Source organism: Stegostoma tigrinum, chromosome 45, assembly GCF_030684315.1.
Source record: "Stegostoma tigrinum isolate sSteTig4 chromosome 45, sSteTig4.hap1, whole genome shotgun sequence".
In the NCBI taxonomy this organism is placed as follows: domain Eukaryota; kingdom Metazoa; phylum Chordata; class Chondrichthyes; order Orectolobiformes; family Stegostomatidae; genus Stegostoma; species Stegostoma tigrinum.
This window is the reverse complement of record NC_081398.1, coordinates 10,807,384-10,827,786: the sequence shown is the minus strand read 5'-3', so window position 1 is coordinate 10,827,786 and position 20,403 is coordinate 10,807,384. Positions and strand designations below refer to the sequence as shown.

General features: G+C 41.2%; 1 protein-coding gene and 1 long non-coding RNA gene across 2 annotated transcripts; one reads left to right on the top strand and one right to left on the bottom strand.

Annotated features, from left to right (window-relative positions):
* Positions 1-201: 201 nt before the first annotated feature.
* On the bottom strand, positions 202-5,310 carry LOC125448707 (gastrula zinc finger protein XlCGF8.2DB-like). Its single transcript, XM_048524175.2, has 2 exons — positions 5,238-5,310; positions 202-4,072 (listed from the first exon to the last, which is right to left on the bottom strand). The coding sequence occupies exon 2, from the start codon at positions 3,717-3,719 to the stop codon at positions 2,934-2,936; it is 786 nt and encodes a 261-aa protein (XP_048380132.1). The 5' UTR covers positions 3,720-4,072; positions 5,238-5,310; the 3' UTR covers positions 202-2,933.
* LOC125448708 (uncharacterized) lies at positions 5,062-15,634 on the top strand. The gene is made up of 3 exons (XR_007246759.2): positions 5,062-5,719; positions 7,775-7,898; positions 14,671-15,634. It is a non-coding gene; the product is annotated as an uncharacterized LOC125448708 (long non-coding RNA).
* Positions 15,635-20,403: the final 4,769 nt, after the last annotated feature.

The following is a 20,403-nucleotide window of genomic DNA, read 5'->3' as shown; positions in this document are numbered from 1 at the left end:
AAAGTCATCAGATACTCCTGACTTTGCTGAGGAAATTCTTCACATGATTCTATTTAATACATATTCAACTCAAACCATATAACGCCACTGCTGATACCACTGCACAAATTTGATTTGGAGGTCACTGAATATCCAAAACAAAAAGTCTAATACATAGGTGATTTCAAGACAATTTATTAAGAACCAACAGTTTAGACATGTTATAAAGCTAACAGACATATGATCAGGTCAAGTTAGAATAGATAATTGATCCCAGAGTAGATAAACAGAAGTGGGATAAAATAAAACAGATAAACAAAAGAACAGACCTCTGTGGCCACAGTCATCTCAGAATCTTTACTTGGTCCCAGGTTAGTCAGATGCACAGGTAAATAAGGTGTAAACATGACCGATGCTGTAAATCTGAAATAAACACAAAGTATGCTGGAGAAACTCAGTAGGTCTGGCAGCATCTGTGGAGAAACAGAGTTAATGTTTCGAATTCTGTATGACTCTTTTTCAGAACTGAGCTGGACAGACGACAATGAAGGTGGCAGGGTATTCTGTTTATTATAATCTTTTGGAACTTGTCAAATTGTTCGGATGAAGGCAGCATGGATCACTTAAAAGGCCTGCACTCTGGCCAAAATTCTCCTTAACCAAACAGGTGATAAGCCTGAGCCAGCTGCATTCATGTGAAAAAAAAATTGCTGGCTGGCGTGATTTATTGCCACTTGAGATCTTGGTTGTATACCTTATATCAGTATGACAGGTGGGAGGAAATCTCTTCTTTGACTTTCCATTAACAGAGGCAGATATTCAAAGTAATCACATTCTCTGAAAGCCCATCAAGCTAATCCATGACTTCTTGTTTGTGAGCACACACTGGCTGTCCTTCGCCCAACTGCTGGTTTCTTTGAAGCCACCCTCTCCCACTCTACCCCTTTATTGTGTTGAGCAAGGAGGAGTCTCAGTGCCTGTGCCAGGAAAGTGTCCTTGGCTGGGTAATTTAGCCTGGGTTGTCTTGTTGTTGTCAATGCAGAAACAGAAGAGGGGGATCAAAAGCTAGAGAGGGAGAGGCACAGAGAGAGAGCACGAGAGAAAGAATAAGAAATGGAGAGAGGGAGAGATGGAGAGACAAAGAGGTTCTTGGCTAACGATCCATCTCCAAGTCCTTCAGTGTCCACAAAATCACTGACAACGTCGGTGTCATTGAGGGCACGGAGTGTCACGTTGGACGTCTTTGGGTCTCTTTCTCTCTCCATTCTCTCTCTGATTCTTTATCTTGTGCTTGCTCTCTGTGCCTTTCCTTCGTAGGATAGATGGAGAGAGAATGAGATAGAGATGGATAGTGAGACAGAGTCAACAGAGAAAGCAAGAGATAAACGGAGAGTGAGAGAGATGTACAGATGGACAATGAGAAATGGTGAGAACGAGAGATGGAGAGATAGTGTGAGATAGTGTATGAGAGACGGAGAATGACAGCAAGACAGAGAGAAAGCAGGAGAGATGAGTGGACTGTGAGACAGATAGAGAGAGATGGTGAGAGAGAGAAGTAAATCTCTCAATATCTATGCAGCTCTTTCAATCGCATGTTCTGTATCTCCCTCGCAGGTCATCTGGAATCCTATAATGCTGGCGTATGTTATCAGAGACGTCACTGCAATTACTTGTCAAGTCTGTTGTTCAAAGTTTTGCCTTGAAAAGGCATTAAAACAAATTGTTTGCTTTAGTTTATGCTTTTTGTTACTATGGCAAAAACTCTCCATCAATAAACCATTATGAGTGAGATAAGTGGTCTTGGCTGATTCATCTGAAATGAAGGTGACCATCCACATTGTGGTCTGACTTGCGGACAAATACACTTGTGTGTGAACTCCAGAATGGAGCCCATTTGTAACCTGGGGACAACTTGTAGTTATCAGAAAAATTAAACAAGTAGTTATCAGAAGAATAAAATGACTCTTACTTACTTTACAGCAATTTCTTGCAAATGTCACATTCAAGATTTTTTTATCCTTTCATTGAATATGGTCGGCACTGATGGGCCAGCATTTGTTGCACACCTTTGATTGCCTCTGAATTGAGAAGCTCACTAAGCAATTTCAGAGGACAGTTAAGTCAGCCACATTAAGGGTATGGATTCACATGTAGGCCAAACTGGGTAATATTGGCTGATGTCCTTCCCTAAACTGAATCTATGAATCAGGTGGAGTTTTACAACAACTGATAATAGTTTTGTGGTTACCATTATAGAGATTACCTTTATATTCCAGGTCTAATAATTACATTGAAATTATGCATCTGGCAACAGCACTAATGATCCCACTGCTTCCCTTACAGTCTTTAACAAAATCCAGTTACTGACACATATACACTCTTTTTCAATCTCCCATCAGATATTTCTCTCCATCCACTGTTCATCTAATTCCCTCTTTCAAAGGCAGACATAGGCATGTTATCAAATTTCACAGAAATGTAAAATTTGTACTGTATTCCAGCCCAGTTATGCCATAAGCTTCCCAGTTAATGTTCAGAAACATCAGTCAGGTGGAATTATTTAGAGCTGCAATTTCCGGCATCTTTTCATACAATATCTAGGGAGTGAAAACATTACTTGCATAATTATTTGCTTCATAAAGTATTACATGTTTTGTGTTTCAGGTAAACATTTATACTAGTATTTACTGGTCCATTAACTTTGGAACACATAACCACAAGTGATTCTATAATTCAGTTAATTCTAAAAGCCAGAAAACCAAAGCATCAAGGACTGCAGAAGCTGCGTGGCATAGGAATTCTTAACACCAGCAGAAATTCAAACTTTCAGAGTAATTGATAATTACTCCACGTATGTTTAACAGTACCAGCAACAAAAAAATCCAACTCTTACAGTCACTTGTGAACTAGTTGATGTTTCAGCAGATAAGAATTGAATGACCAAGTGAACCCCTTCACACAGTGCATCCGAAAAGCCGCTGCCCGTTGTGTATACGCTGATGCGTCAGCAGACTGGATGACTGAGTGAAACCTTTCCCACACACAGAGCAGGTGAATGGCTTCTCCCCAGTGTGAACTCGCTGGTGAGTCAGCAGGTTGGATGAATTTCTGAATTGTTTCCCACACACAGAGCAGGAGAATGGCCTCTCCCCTGTGTGAACGCGCTGGTGTGTAATCAAGCTGGATGACTGAGTGAATCCCTTCCCACACACGGGGCAGGTGAATGGCCTCTCCCCAGTGTGGACTCGCTGGTGAGTCAGTAGGTTGGACGAATTAGTGAATCCCTTCCCACACACTGAGCAAATGAATGGCCTCTCCCCAGTGTGAAGGCGCTGGTGTGTCAGCAGGCTGGACGACTGTGTGAATCTCTTCCCGCACACAGGGCAGGTGAATGGTCTCTCGCCAGTGTGAACTCGCTGGTGTAAGAGCAAGTTGGACGAATTAGTGAATCCCTTCCCACATACCGAGCAGGTAAATGGCTTCTCCCCAGAGTGAACACGCTGGTGTGTCAGCAGGCTGGAAGATTCTGAAAATCCCTTCCTGCACACGGAACAGGTGAATGGCCTCTCTCCAGTGTGAACTCGCTGATGTAACAGCAGATTGGGTGACTGAGCAAATCCTTTGCCACACACTGGACAGGTTAACAGCTTCTGCCCACTGTGACCGGGTCGATACATGTCCAGCTCATAAGAGGTACATATAGTCTTCCCACAGTCCCCAACTTTTTCTGGTGTCTCCATGATGCCTGTATCCTTATGTTTCTCCCTGGTAGGACAATCAGTTGAAACCTGGGTCCATGCACAGAGTATGCACACAGATTCTTTCAACTGTGGCAGATGCAAAATCTTTTTTCAGGCTGCATTGCTAGTTTAAGCTTTTTCCAGTCATTACAAGGGAGCATTCTCATTCAAGTGCTTGTGTCTTGGTACGCTTCCAGCCACACAATGTTTAAAACCAGAAAAAGGAAGAGGAATAGAAAAAGTTTTTCTGTGCACCAAAAGGCCAATGATACTGAGGCCCTGATGAATTGGATGACTTTCAGATTTCATCCCTTATTTGGCATGTGTTCATTTGTAAATCCTGTTTTAATGTCCTGGAAAGCAAGTTTATAAAAATTATTAGTGTAAGCACAGGGTAGAAATTTAGGACAGTGTTGGTTTTAATAGGACATTGGTTCGTTCTTGATCCCCCAACAATGTAAACCCTGTGCTACACAGGTTGCTTCCCTCTGTTGTGTAAGGCAGTTGAACGGTTTAGCTCACATTACGAGAAAAGCTGCATCCATCATATCAGAAAGGACTGTTCCTAAGAGGAACTCACCTGGTTAAGTTACTCTACTGTTAAATCCATGCAGCTATGCAGTAAACACACTCACTCTTAAGCTTAGCATAAGAACTCACAAGAGACTATCATACAACTCAGATGCAGTGTAACTAGTCATTAAGTAGCAATGTAACAGACCCCATTCTGTTCAATAATACTATGTTTCTCTTCTGCAGAAGACTTTGTGTGGGCATCCCTCCCGGTTCACATTAGTAACTTTCGCTAAATGATAAAGTTGTTATTGTCCTATTGGAGTGGGCTGCTCTTTCATCATGCAGAGAATCAACAGGTGGTGGTTTAACCTGCAAGTCACCGCAAAGCTTTAGCCATGAGGAGATGCTGTGTGCGCTCAGTTTGCTTTTTCACAGCAGAGACGGCTGAGGTGAGGCCTTGAGGCCTGCAGGGGTGTATAAGATTACAAGGTGCATCAGCAGGATGAACAGGCAGCAGCTATTGCCCTGAGTTGAAACGTCAAGAAGAAGGGGGCATAATTTTAAGATGCAAGGCAAGGAATGGTGGGGATGTAGAATGCACTGTTTAGGAAGGTAGGTGAGATTCAAACCTTTTTAAAGGTTGTGAAGTTATCTGATTGAGCACCTTTACAAGACATAACATTAAACGCTATCGGTCTGGTACAGACTTGATGGGCCGAACGGCCTCTTCTACACCGCATGGGTCTCGGAGTCTGAAATTCAGATTCGATTGGCTCCTAGGATGGCTCCGCCCACCTCATATTGTCAGCGCCGCCTGAATCGCGCATGCGCCGCCTGCGTATTCCATGATGGCGGCTAGTGGGCTGGCTCGAGCGACCTGGCACCAAGACGACAGGCCGTTAACTACTAGCCAGGCAGACTCAGGAAAACCCCGCCGCTTCGACTGACGCCCTTAAAAACCCTTAGCCGAGGCCTTCCGATTGCACACACCGCCAAACGCACCCTCTTTCTCCGTTGCACGCCGCTCGCCGTTCAAACCGGCTTCGGTTACTGCAAGATCCTTTTCGAAGTGACACTGCGCATACTCCGGATTGCCAGCACTGCGCTTGCGTCCCTCTACTCCCACATTCCGAATAGGACACTGTCATTGCCGCGCGGCATGCTGGGTAACAGCGCCACCTTTAAAGGCAAATTCGATAGTCTGGTATTCGATTGATATAAAATCAATTTCTCTTCAAAAAGAAGAGCACAAGGAATGTCAGGAGCCCTTCTTTGACAGGATTAGGGTTTGCGCGAGTTTTCTTGAGGAAAACTGGCAAGCTAAAAATCGTTGGACGTTTCACTCTGCCTCCCCTGGCAAAACTTAGATACCTGGTCACCCAAATAAAGCAGGTGGTTCTCCTGATTCAATCCCATGAAAATCTATTGGGCAATGACGAGGGCTGGAGGAATCAAAGATTGGAGGATCACTGACCAGAATTAAGGTAAGGTGTAGAAGATTTAACCAAAATGTGAGGAAATATTTTCACCCGGAGCCTGGTGTAAATCTGGAACTCACTGGCTGTATGAGTTGTAGAGGCAAAAACTTTCACAACTTTCATTAAATATTTAGATGTGAACTTGTGTTGCCAAATCATACAAGACTATGGGCAATGCTGGAAAATAAAGTTAGAATAATTAGGTGGTTGTTTTTCACCAACATGATGCAATGGGTTGAAGATCATTTTTCTGTGTTGTAGTTCTCTTTGGCCAGATAATCTGTTCCTTTCAGTTTGATTGAAGGCTTTTTGAATCCTGGGGACATGACACTTGGAGAGAGGTGCTTGCATTGTTTCAATAGTCACCACACACTTTCTCTGATTAGGCCAGAAATTCTATCAATGTCTGAATCTTGCATTGCTTGATAAAAGGAAACCAATAGCTTTTGTAAAAGCCAAAAACGGAATTCTCACAACTCAGTAAAGTCCCGATTGTTCTATTCATTCCATCTATTCATTAAAAACTGAAGTAACTGTCAATGTTGGATATGCTGAACAAAATCAGAAATTTCTGTTGACCTTTTCCAGCACTTGTTTTCTGAGGAAGGGTCACTGGGCCCGGAATGTTAACCCTGATTTATCTTCACAGATGCTGCTAGACCTACTGAGTGTTGCCCCAGCAATTTCTGTTCTTGTTACATCAAGTCTCTTGCTGTTACTCAAGCTGTGGTGTTAATGTTGAATCGCTGAAAATATGGTATATTACTTGGAACTCTATAAACTTCATAAGCATTTGAGACAGCAACATTTGATGCTTTAAATAATCTGTTGCCCTGGTAGGTGCTGCAGACATTATGGATTACATTGCCCAATCCTCCAATCATTCACATTTTACCAAATTACTTCCCTGTGACAGAGAATGATGGGAACATTCAGCAATGTTCTTTGATAAGAATTGTGAAACGATAGAAGAATAGTAGAGTTTCAGGAAGGGATGTGGGGGATCAGGACAAAAGGAAGGCCTATGATAGGGTGGAAGACAGGAGAGACCAATGGGCAAAAGAGTTAGCCTTATAGGATGAAAGGGAATGCGGATGAGGCAACAGGAGAACCAAAGAAAATAACAGATATGTCTGGAGCAGGTGTGCTGATTCCAGAGCACAAAAATACATGAAAAAGCAAAACATTTTGATAAGAGGAATAAAACAGTGGAACAGATGTCTGAAATTGTTGAGATCATTGATGCTTCTAGAAGACTGCAAAGTGCCTTATTGAAACACACTGAAGAGCACTGACTTTCCCTGCCTTTAATGAAGAGTTTTTGACTTGAAATGTTATTTCTCTCATCATACGTATGGCCTTCACATGCTAAGTATTTCCAGCATCTCATGTTATCTTTTAATTTCAGATTTCTAGCATTCACTGTAGTTTACTTGTTGATTAATCATTTTTCAAAGTTGATCATGTAAATGATCTGTTTCAATAGGAAATTGTACCATTCCTTTGGTTAGCTGATAAGAGTATGCTTGGTCAACAAAAACACCACAGCCCCCCATTCAGTACAAGACCATTATTGGAATGGTACTCAAGGAGATTAGTGCTTTGGTACCATAGTGTCTCATGCCACATAATGATAAATTCACAATAGATTCATTGAGTCATTCAGCACAGAAACAGACCCTTTGGTGCAGGTTGTCCATGCTGACCGGGTATCTTAAACTGAGCTAGTCCCATTTGCCTGTGTTTGGCCCATATCCCTCTAAACCTTTTCTGTTCATGTACCTATCCAAACGTCTTTTAAATGTTGCAATAGTACCTGCCGCTACTGTTTCCTCTGACAGCTCATTCCATACATACACCATTCTCTGTGCAGGTTAGGTAGATTGGCCGTGGGTTGTGCAAGGTTACAGGAATAGGGTGGAGGGTGGGTCTGCATGGGATGCTCTACGGAGGGTTGGTGTGGACTGCATAGGCTGCGTGGCTTGCTTCTGCACTGTGGAATTCTATGTTTTTAAAAATGGAATAATAACCAAATGCTAAATGCTAATTTTCCTTTAATAGTTGAAAGGATACCAATGGAAGATGACTTTGATATCCTGTTCAGGAGGAAACCAGGACAAAAGTTGACAGTTCTGAAACAGTAATAACTTCCACAGCTAACAAGAATAACAGTGAACTTTATGAGGTAAATACTTCTGAAATAACAATGCCCATGCATGGGCTGTTAGTATTCTCTGAATGTTTACAATATTTTCTCAATATTTTGTTTCACACAAAATAGAAAAACAATGACATCAGTTTCCTCGTTTTGGCGTAAACTAATAGAATTGTAATACACATTTGTCAAATTCAATATCTATAATGAGCAGAATTTTTTTTAGTAAAGGAAATTATTTCAAAAGTGCTTTTGAGCTCTTTCTCTTCCTTTTTCTGAAGCAACCCGCAAATGCAACAAAATAGTCTGCATTTATAGTTTTTAGCTCTTGGAACTGCATTTTTTTATTTCCAGTGTTTCTTCCCTGCCTTTTCCTGAATCCTCCTGGGTCCAGACCTTGGGTAAACTTTGTGGCTCATGGAATAGGAGAGAATTCTTTACAATAAATGGCTGAAGGACAGAGAATAGTGAATTTGACAGTTTGTTTTCAGACTGGAAGATGGTATTCAGGAGAGTGTTCTACAGCAGTCCATGTTAGATCCACTGCTTTTTTGGGATATTTAAATAGCTTAAATATTGGAGTGCGGCGTAATATTTTAACATTTGCCAACAATGCCAAACATGGAACGATGGTATGCAACTGGGATGATGATACTTTGCTGCATCAGGACACAGATAAGCAAGTATAGTGGGCAAGCAAGTAGCAGATGGAATTTAATACTGAGAAGTGTGAGATAATGCATTTTGGCAGAAGGGATTGGGAGAGGCAATGTCAAATTAGAGACACAATTCTAAAGAGTGCTCAGGGAGCTTCATGTGTAGAGCAAGTTGAAGGGGGCAGGACAGAGTGAGAGAATAGTTAGCAAAGCATGTGGAATCATAGACTTCCTAAAAAGAGGCATGGACTGCAAAACATGGAATTTATGTTGCACATTTATAAAGCACTGGTATGACTTCAACTTGAGTCTTGTATCCAGTCCTGGTCATCACAATTTAGGAAGAAATTGAGGGTCTTTAAGATGGTGCAGAGGGAGATTTACTAGAATGATTTCAGCGGGGAGGGATTTTAGCAACAAGGTTGGAGAAGCTGAGGTTGTTCTGCTCGGAGTAAAGGAAGCTGAGTGGAGATTTGATAGAGGTGTACAAGATTGTGATCAGTTTAGATCAGATAGATAAAAGAAAAGATGCTCCCATTAGCTGATATGAAAGGATTAATAAGCACAGATTTAAGGTATGAGAAGGTGATTTTTAAAGCTTATTACTTAATGGGAAATTATCATGTGATAATGAAGACACAGCGAGATAGCTCTTAGTCAGGATGGAATGTGACTTGGAGGGGAGCTTGCAAGAAGTGATATTCCCATAAATCAGGTATCCTTGTCCTGTGATCCCATTTGGTAATACTGTACATGTCAGATTCAGGCATGGAAACTGTCTTGATATATTATGTGTTTAATTTTTGCAGTTGGTTAACATGGTGGCTAGTCACTGAAACTTCATGTGAGGCTGCAGATGCTGTTTGACAATAGAACAAAGTTTTTATTTTAAAACAAAAAAAATTAAACAAAACTGCATGTATATTGAAAACAGAAAGCTTTGAACACAGATATTAAAACAAAGTATTGAGTTGTTTATTGGCAGTATCTGTTACAAGGACTCAATTCCAGAGAAAGATCACTCTTAATTTAAGGGATCTTCTTAAAAAGGAAGCACTTATGACATCATTCCCAATGACATCTTTCTATTGTATCCTTCTGTTTGTTTTGATAAATTTTATAAGAAACGTTTCCTGCTGTGACAGCTCAGATGCAAACACCAGATGAAATATTGACCAGCACAAGACACCACCTCCCCGCCAAACCTTTCTCTTCTCTCTGCGTGTACTGGCAATATGACAATGAGGAAGCATTGCAGAGATTCAGTGGCATGGATGTCATTGTTAGCGCACATCTAACATCTCCCAGACATGGGTGAATGGCAATACAGTGGGCACCATTATACGGCCAACGAAGAAGACTGGCCAGCTAAAGAAATCTTGTAATGAAGGCTTTCAGGAATCATACACCATCTGAGATGGAGAGAGAGATTTTGTTGGACATGAGCTAGCCACAGAGACTTGCTGCCTGTTATGAGCAGGAATGAGCGAACCCACATCTTGTTTCTCTGTGTTTCATTGACTGATCTACCCAGGTGTGTCTGTTATGTTATGTCTTTATTTCAAATCCCTGACATTTGTGCACTTTTCTTTGATCAGTAATAGATAAAATCTCTAAACACTTTACAGAGTTAAACACCAAGTGTAGATTTCCAGGTGAAGTAGCTTTAGAGGTCCAAAGACAATTGTAGGTGAATATATAATTTTGAATGTATCCATATATCTTTACAGTCAGACAGAGCCTCCGCAGAGCTGAGGGTGTGTGGAGTTACAAATACCATTGTCGTTCATTATGAAGATAAATGGGAACATTGAAAAAAGATTGACAGGCATTGTGTGTGACAATTGGATTTTTGAATACCATTTACCTAATGACATAGTTAAAAATAACAACTAATGTCTTATTGATGTACTAGACATTTGACAGTCATTGCCATGTATTTGAATCTTACACTCTTTGTAATGTTACTTTGACATTGGCAACCCTGCAGATAAACTCAGTCCTAGTATTCTGCTTCCTGTTAGCTGCTGTGTTGCATCATTAGGCATGACACGCATAATGGCGTCATGGCCATCAATACCAAAGAAGTCCCAAAATTTCAAATAAGGAACTTTGAAATCTTGGAACTATTGATGTAACCTTGGAGATTTACAGCCTCACTGCAGAGTCCTCATCTAATGTATCCCTATACTAGTCTTATTACTGACCTGTTCCTGTATGGATGCTCCTGTTCCGTGTGGGGTAGAAGAGTGTAGGAAATCCTGGTCCACCGGAAAGGGAAGTAACCTTAGATTTAAAGCTGGGCCATCCAGGAAAGAAATATGAAAATATTTTTTCACAGAAAGGGTGTTTTGACATTTGGAACATGCTCCAACAAATAAGTGATTATATCTTCAACGATTGAATGATGTGAAATTTGAGACTGATGGATTTTTGTTAGACCAGGATACTTAAAGACCAAGAACCAAGGCAGCTGAACACAACAGAGGAATGGATTGGCCAAGATCTCATTGAATACTAGAATAGGCTGAAATTATTGAATGATCTACTTGTAATACCGTATTGCTGATTTTCTGTTACTTCCTCATGTTGCTATTGACTTCTAAGATTTTGAGACATTGGCGTACAGTCCTCATGCCATGTGTTCTTGGAGACTATTAGGCAACAGCAGATCCTTAGTGATGTGGCTTTTTTTTTATTTCTGCAAGCCAAAAATCATTAAACCGAGTCGATTTAAAGTGCAGTTCAACATAGTGAATAGTGTTGCCAATGACAGTGGTGAGAAATGTCTATGGTGTCTGCCCGACGGGGTGCAACACAAGAACTGTACCATTGGAGTAGCATGAACTACGAAACATCAGATATAGATCAGAAGGGGTTGCCAATTAAACCAGAACTAAGGCTTATATCCTATTCTGGTAGCTGTGGCATGAGGAGATGAAGAAAATGAGAGCTGGAGGTGGAAGCACAAAGCATCGAGAAGCTGAAAGATTAGAGTACTTGGAGCTGTGTGCCATGGCTGACTCAGATAGAATAGCCCAGATGGCAGCCTTTAAAGATCGGTGGGAGAGAAGTGAAGGGTGAGCTGAGGAGACAAAGATTGGATATTCAAGTGAAGGTGGACTGTCAACATTTCTGAGGCTGAGACTAATTGTTACACAGGCTTTTTCATGATTAACTCAATTGACAGTCTTTTCACATTTATAACCCTTCATTTTATGAGTCAAGCTTCATTTGACACATCCCTCCAATCAAAGTGTTTCGTTTCTCTGAACTGAAATTTCCCAAGAAAAGAACAAGATGATATGGAAATCTTGGTAGTGGAGGAGAATCAGGTCTAATTTTATGTTTCATAGGACAAAAGTGATGCTGAATTGGCCATCATTTATTGCTCATCCTTAAGTATCCCTGAGAAGATGATGGTGAACTGCCTTTGTGAACTGCTGCGGTCTGTGTGGCAGAGGGATACCCAAATTGCCCTTTGGGAGGGAGTTCCAGGGTTTTGATCCAGTGATGTTGATGCAATTGTGAAATATTTCCACTTCAGGATAGGTAGTGAATTGAAAGAAAATTTGCAGGTGGAGGTGATCCAAGTTGATGAGGACTTAAGAGCTCAGAACCATATAAAAAGGTTCCATTCATGGTTTGTATCATTTTAACTGAAGTAATTTTTCTTGCTTTTCTGCATTGCCGTCATTTTGATGGCTGTGTAAAATAAGCGTTGAAGAATTTTTCAACAATTTTTTTTAAAAATTGAAAGAGTCTATTTTCTGCTCTAGTTTAATTTTCAATTGTTTGTACCTTGTGCAAGCTGACCAACAAAGAATAAGAGATGGCAACTGATTACCTTGATTTTTCCATCATGATTTATAGAGCCACATTGTGAATCTTCTGTAATCCAAAGAGAAACTAGTTCCTTGGCCAAATCAGTCTATTTCAATATTTGTGCACCAGCCAATGTCCTCCCATCTGTTATCTCAATGTATGATGTGGTTCTCTGCTTCCTTCTCAAATGCTTTCCTGCTTTTCTCTTAAATTTCCTTTATACTGTTTACTTCAACCACTCCCTGTGGTGGTGTGTTCTAGATTCTCACCACTCTCTGGCTGAAAAGATTTCTTTGAAAGCCCAGATTAGGTTTTTTTTTTTCCTGACTACCTTGTGCTGGTGATCTCTGGTCATTTTTTTTTTAAACATGAGGAGAAGCTTGTCAGTCTCTGTCCTGATATTGTAAAACCATACACTTTTGTAATCATGCTGCTAAGTTATTTCTGAACGCCTCACAGTGTCTCGGTATCGATTTTGACAGCTGAAGAGAACCTCTGACTTTGTTGTGGTTATAAGTTATTTTTCCTGTGATCCCTTTCTTGTCACCCCCACCCAATGATGTGTTTACTTCCAAAAGATTAAGAGGTGTGAAATATTTGAAGTCTGTGTAATTGATATCTTAATGGTCTGTTTGAAATATCCTGTTATAGGATTGTAGTAACGGATGTTTCTTTTCCAGAAGGAAATTATCATTAATTTTTCATTCATTTGTGGGATGTTTTGGCATCTGTGATTGGCCACTGTTGATTGCCTGCCACCATTTCACTTTGAGAAGGTGGTGGTGGTGAGCTACTTTCTTGAGCCACAGCAGCCCACCTATTGTGGGTTGACCCACAATGCCATTAAAGAGGGAATTCCATGCGTGTGACCCTGTTCTCACATACTGAGAACACCACAACCTTCAAGTCCCCTCCAAGCTACTCTCAAACCTGTCTTGGAAATATATTGTCCTTGTCCTTCTGGATAGAGGTCGCCATAGGTTTTCAGATATTTGGGGAATTTCTGCAGTGCATCTTGTAGAAAGTACACACTGCTGCTACTGAACATCAGTGGTGGAGGGAGTGATTTCTACCTTGCAGATGAAGGGTGGGTTTTGCGGAGTAAGGAGTTGAGTTACTTACTCCAGTGTTTCTAACCTCTGACCACACTTGTAGCCACTGTGTTTGTCATGAGTCCAGTTGAGTTTCCGACCAATGATAACCCCAAGGATTTCGATAGCCTGGGATTCAGTGATGGTAACACTATTGAATGTCAAGGGATGGTGGTTAGATTTGCCATCACCAGTGAGACATAATCTGGTATTTGTATGGCGCAGATGTTACTTGCCGGTTGTCAGCTCAAGCCTGGATATTGTCCGGATCTTGTTGCATTTGAACACGGACTGTTTCAGCATCTGAGAAGTCGCAGATGGTGCTGAACATTGTGCAGTCATTGGTGAACATTCCCAACCTCTGACCCTCTGAAGCAGACCCTGCTTCATCCATCGATGAAGCAGCTGAAGATGGTTGGGCCTAGAACACTGCACTGAGGAGCTCCTACAGAGATGTGCTGGAGCTGAGATGATTGACCTCCAACAAGCACAACGATCATTCTACTGCCAGTTATGACTAACAGCCAGAAAGTTTGCCTACTGGCACTGATTTGATTACAGTTTTGCTCAGACTCCTTGATGCCACATTCTGTCGAATTCAGTGTTGATGTCAAGGGCTGTTACTGTCACCTCACCTCTGGAATTCTGCTTTTTTGTCTGTTTGAACCAAGGCTGTAATGAGGTCAGGAGCTGAGTGGCCCTGGTGGAACCCAAACTGGGCATCACTAAGCAGGTTATTGCTGAGCAGGTGCTGCTTGATAGCGCTGTTACTGACACCTTCCATCACTTTACTGATGATTGAGAGCAGACTGTTGGGGCAGTAATTGACTGACTGGGTTGGATTTGTCCTGCTTTTTATGTGCAGGACATACTTAGGCAATTCTCCACATTCAGCTGCACTATTCCCAGGGAATTAGGGAGTATTCCACACATGCCTAACTTGTGCCTTTTTAGATGATGGGTAGGCTTTGAGGCATCAGGAGGGTAGTTACTCACTGCGAATTCCTCCATTTTTGTATCTGTTGAGTATGTTCTCTCTTTGATTATTATTAGTCTGTTGACACTCTCAAAGCCTTCACATTCTTGATGTCTGTGTGCATATTTCACAGTTGCCAGTTTGCACCCATTAGCGGATGATGACACACTAATGTCCATCAGTTAGTCTGATATTATTAGTTCATATCACAGACTGGTGACCCGAAATGTTAACTCTGATTTTTTTCTTCACAGATACTGCCAGACCAACTGAGCTTTTCCAGCAACTTCTGTTTTTGCTCTTTGAATAGGATGATGGATTTCCTTAGACTCTCCATCTCAGCATCTCTAGGAGTCTTCCTATTGCTGTGACTTTGGAGTCTCTTTTGGGCTGTGCTGCTCACCAAAATGTGTCTAACAGTTAAAGTATTGAGCAGCATAATCAGAACAAATGAAATGCCTGGTGTTGTAATATGCTGAATAAAGTAGATTATTGTCCAAGTGGTTGATTCCATAACATTGGATGCTATATAACAAAACCAGGGAAAAGTCTGAATTTAGTGTTTTTTGTAAATGTAAGCACAAAATACCAAAAATGTTTTTTAAACAGCTTAGAGCTGTTATGTTCCTGGAACTACAGCCACCATTTTCTCAGTGCAGTATTCTCAATTTATGACAACATATGGATCAAAAGTGAAAGTGATGATCAGCCATACAGAGCAATTTGTGACTGTATGAAGTAAGATGGCATGGATGTTGCACACATTTAATGGAAAATTGTAAAAAGAACAGTTTCCGATAAGCAGTTGGACTCTACCTCAGTATCAGATCGAAGATAATGACCAACAGCTCTTCTGCTGCCCTGGTGACAAGATTGTGGATGATATGTTTGGAGATACCACACTTTCTGTGTGCGAGAATCACAGTTAGAACTAAATTAACTGTTAGGAAGGGAAATAAAGGTGGACATTATATCTCAGACATTTTGAAGTTTTGCAGGCGCTATTGAAATTTGAACATGTAATTATAATATTCAGAATGAAATGATAGCTGAGGAATAACAGCTTATAAGAGATCAAATGAAGTTCACTGCTGAACTAATAATTACACATGCCAATGAAAATTGTTTGAGTGTTGAAACCCGAGAACTAATCCATTATTAGATCAAATAGTGATCTCAGTATATCTTGGATAATGAAATAAAAGATTTTAAAATCCTCTTGCTTGGTATCTTTCATCTGAGTGAGTGTTGGAAAATCAACTTTGGTCGTTAATTGACTTGTGTGAATTAGCCAATGATCCACTCCCCCCAGGTGTAACTCAACCCCACTCCTGAGATGTGTGTGTAAGTGGTGGCCTATGTGCTGCCAGTGTCAAATACGATATATTTTTCCCAGACCCTAGGAGCTCAGCTGGGGAATGAAGCAGTGAGCACGAAATATGGGTGAGATCAAACTTTACTGCGGTGCTTCACATGAGCAGAGTAGTGCCCTCATGGAAATAGGATTCAGCAAGAAGAGCTGCAAACCCAGGAAAGGAGACTAGTTAAAAGCACTTCAGCGTTCAAAATCTTTGCTGAAGCTTTCCCTCTTGATCAATTATTAATTTGATTGCCAATAAAGGAACTCAAAAATAGTATTTCTTCTATTTTATGCCATCTATATGAGTTATTGTGACCTGTGTAAATATTGATCCTCCAATGTATTTGTCAATAATTTCCAAAGTGATATCCTATCATTTTATCTGAACTATTCACCTTGTCAGTTGTGTACTGATAATTGAAAAAACATTTGAACTATATGAATGAGATCAATGTAATGTTGCTGCTAATCGATTAATTTTACAGAGTACAAGCTTTAAAATGGCAATTTCATATATCATTTATCATATTGACCCTACGTTTAGGTAGCTGAGCGGGGGACTGACAGCTGCCTGATTGGCGCTACATCCACAAGCATCCACTCCCCTCCACCACTGGCATTCAGTAGCAGCAGTGTGTACCATCTACAAGATGGACTGGCAGAAATTCACCAAACATCCTCACATAGCACCTTCCAAATCCATGACCTCTTTGCATGTAGAATAACAAGGGCAGCAGATGTATTAGCGTATCACCACTGTCAAGTTGACCTTCAAACCACTCACCATCCTGAGTTGGAAATATATTGCCATTCCTTCACTGTTGCTGGGTCAAAAGCTGAAATTCCACCAGCCTCCGCCACCAATGGCATTGTGGGTCAGCCCACAACAGATGGACTGCAACAGTTCAAGAAGGCAGCTCACCACCACCTTCTCATGGGCAACTAGGGATGGGCAATAAATGCTGGCTAGCCAGCGCCGCCCACATTCAACAAAATGAATACATCAAAAAAGTACCTGGGTACATTGAAAAGTTTTGTTTTGCGTGCAGTACAGGCAGATCATACCGACAAAGTGCCTGATGGTAATAGAACCAAATGAATTCAATGTTACAGCTGCAGAGCAGGTGCGCAAAGAGTGAGATCAACATTTGTACTTAAAATTTGAGAGTTCCATTCAGAAGTTTGATTTTCAGGGAGACAGCTGTTTTTTGAATCTGTTGGTTTTGTGTGTTTAAGTTTTGGTATCTTCTGCCCAATGGAAGAGGTAATGTTGGATGCCTTCCCAAGGGTGCAATAATTATGCATTGAATCAATAGATGACAGATTGGCTTGTATGATAGACTGGGTTGTGCACAAAACTCTTTGTTGATTCTTTTGAATCTAGGGAGAACAGTTGCCACACTAAACTGTGATGTATCCAGATAGAATACTTTCAATGATGCATCAATAAAATTTGGTAAGAATCTTTATGGACATGCCAAATTTCCTTGGCCTCCTGAGGAAGAAGAAGCGTTGTTGTATTTTCTTGACCGTAACATCAACCATAGGTGGACCAGGACAGATTGTTGTTGATCATTATTCCTAGCAACTTGACACCTTCAACCATCTCCACCTTAGCTCCATTGTTGTGGACAGAGGCATGCCCTCCCCTTGCTTCCTGAAATCAATGAACAGCTCATTCATTTTTCAGCTGTTGTGGGAGAGATTATTATCTTTACACCTTGTCTTCAATCACTTCAGTTTTTCCTGTATTTCTGTATCAACACGATTTGAGATCCCACCTACGATGGTGGTGTAAATGGAGTTAGAACGTATAGGGAGTACAGTAAGGGCCTGACTCTGCAGCCTCGAGGAGTGTGGTGTTGAGGATTATTGTGGAGGAGGTGTTCTTACCTATTCTCATTGATTGTAGTCTGTGGGTCAGAAAGTCAAAGATCCAGTTGCAGAGGGTGGAACAGAGGCCTAGATGTCAGAGTTTGGGGATTAGTTTCATTGGAATAATGGTGTTGAAGGTGGAGCTGTAGTTGATCAGTAGGAGCTTGTGATCGAAATGTTCCAGGGATAAGTATAGCGCCATGGAGATGACACCAGCCACGGACCTGTTGTGACAGTAGTCAAATTGCAAGGGATCAAGGCAGACTGGGAGGCTAGAGTTGATATGAGCCATGGCTAACCTCACGAAGCACTTCATAATTAGAGATGTCAGAGCCACCGGGTGGTAGTCATTGAGGAATGCTGCATGAGTTTTCTTTGGCACAAGGATGATTGTGGTCTTCTTGGAGCAGACTTCAGGTTAATATCAGCCCTAATCTTATTGAATGGCAGATCAAACTGGACGTGCTAAGTGGCCTACTCTGTTCCTTGTTCATATGTTCATTTCAGGAGAATGGAGAACTGTTGGACTGTTCAAAGGTTGCCCAGATCAGCAATGACAGCTGGTTAGTTGAGGGTTTCCATGTCTGAGGACCTGAGTCAGGGCGGAGGTGAGAAATGTTTTGGATGCTCAAGTGTCATGTGTTTGTGACAGGCAAGGTGGACCTGTGCTTTGGTCAGCATTGAGCAATGTCATGGTGATGGATCACTAGCACAAAGTACCATGGATATTGTTAACTTTTACACACATTTTAACTTCTGAAAAGAAGTCTACTGAACCGCAAACATTGACTGCTGATGGAAATTCAGTCTCTGTCTGACAAAGTCATTTTTTTTTGCAACAGCAGTGCAGCAGGGAAACCTGAAGCAGAGGCAGAGATGTAACAGGAAGAGAAAGCTTTTGTTGAGAGAGCTATCTCTTGCAGAACTTTAGTGCCTTAATCTTCCAGAAATACAAGAGAAATGCAACTCTACACTGACTGCAACACTAGTCTGCAACACATTCCTGGCCTTAGATCCTCGTGTGTAGACTAGTGTGTACTGCAAGGGTCACAGTTCTGAAAACAGTGATTTAAACACCCCCACGCTGCAGGTTAGAAAACAAGAAAAGCCTTTGCTCACTATGAGTGCTGCCTGTCAGTCACTGTTGAAAGCAAACAGGAGAAAAGAATTGGACTTAAGTTACAAAACCAAGAATCTCAAAATTGACAGTGCACCTACCAGTGTCATTTCTACCGATAATCTCCACTGCAAGAGTCATGAGATTTAATTACCTGTCCTTCATGAACATTCAGACCCAATCCATATTACAGTTAGTTATAAATTTTGTCTTGCATTCACTTACGTCTTATTTTTAATCTGCGCTTGTTTGCAACACCATATTACACATCCTTCTGTTTAGTAATCAATTAGCTCATTATTTTTGTAGATTCAAGAAACCCTAGTAAGATTAGCGCCTTCTGAATCCTAAGGTCATGTTGTGTTTGGGAGAAAGGGATCCTTCTAAATTAAACATTTTGCACTCATTAAAACAGGCAGGCATGACCAAAAGGAACCAGTTTACTCCATATCACCATAGAGTTTACCTGGGCTTGAGCGCATCTATCTGTAATCATGACAAATGGGAAATCTTGCCCAAAGACTGTTCATAACAGTTAGCAATAGAGTATCAAAAGCCAGACCACATCCAAGTCAGGCAAAATCATTTCACCTATGACCAACCTTACCCCTTACCCCGATTGATGATATTCTAGTGTGTGGAGCACCGATCATTGTAGTGTGATCAAACAGAGCCAGTGATGGCTTAGGAAGAGAGCAGGGGGAGAGCTGGAACCTCACCACATAGTGTTGGGAGTATGGGTGAGCTGACACCTAACATGTAGACAGGGCAGAAAAGGAGACAGGAATTAAATTGTTTATTTGTAAAACCAAAATACGGGTGGAGGCTCTGGAGAGGTTGGGAGTGAAGGCTCTGAGGAGGCTGGAAGAGAAGGGTCTGAGGAATCTGAGGGTGAGGGGTCTGGGAGGCCGGGAGTGAGAGCTATCAGGAGGCTGGGATTAAGGATTCTGTGTTGAATATGAGCGAGGCATCTGGGGTGAAGGAGCTTTAAAAAACACAATATATAAATGACAGAAAGTATTTGGGTTTATCCATTAAGATTTGTGAATGTGAGGTGAGTCAGTGTGGTTCTCTCTTTCTCTCAATGTCAGTGTGAATTTCTGTGCTTACAGATATTACTAAGTGTATCTCTATGAGTATTCATTTGTGCGTGGTTATCCAGATGTAATTAACTAACTGTGTCTGTTTGTGTTTACAACTCCAATAGTGTTGTGAGGAAAATAGAGGACCTAAAAGGGGAATCTCCATTCACCTATTAAAGAACTTTGAAATTAAAACAGTGGAAGCCCCAGAGAAGTATAAAATGTGTAAAAGGGAACTTATATGGAAATTAGAAGAGCTGAAGAAAGCATATTGTCAGGTAAAAATAAAGGGACATCCTAAGTTGTTTTACAGGTATATTAAGGGTAAGAGGCTAACCAGAGAAAGGCCAGAGATCATTACAGACCACAGTAGGAATTTGTGCCTCAGCCAGAGGATCTATGTAGGGTTCAAAATGAATACTTTGTGTCAATGTTCACTAATGAGAGGGGTGATATGGGTACAGATATCAGGGAGAAGGTCAGTGATACAATTAACAAAATTAGCGTAGTCAGAGAGGAGGTTGAGAGTGGTCTGGCAGGATTAAAAGTTGAT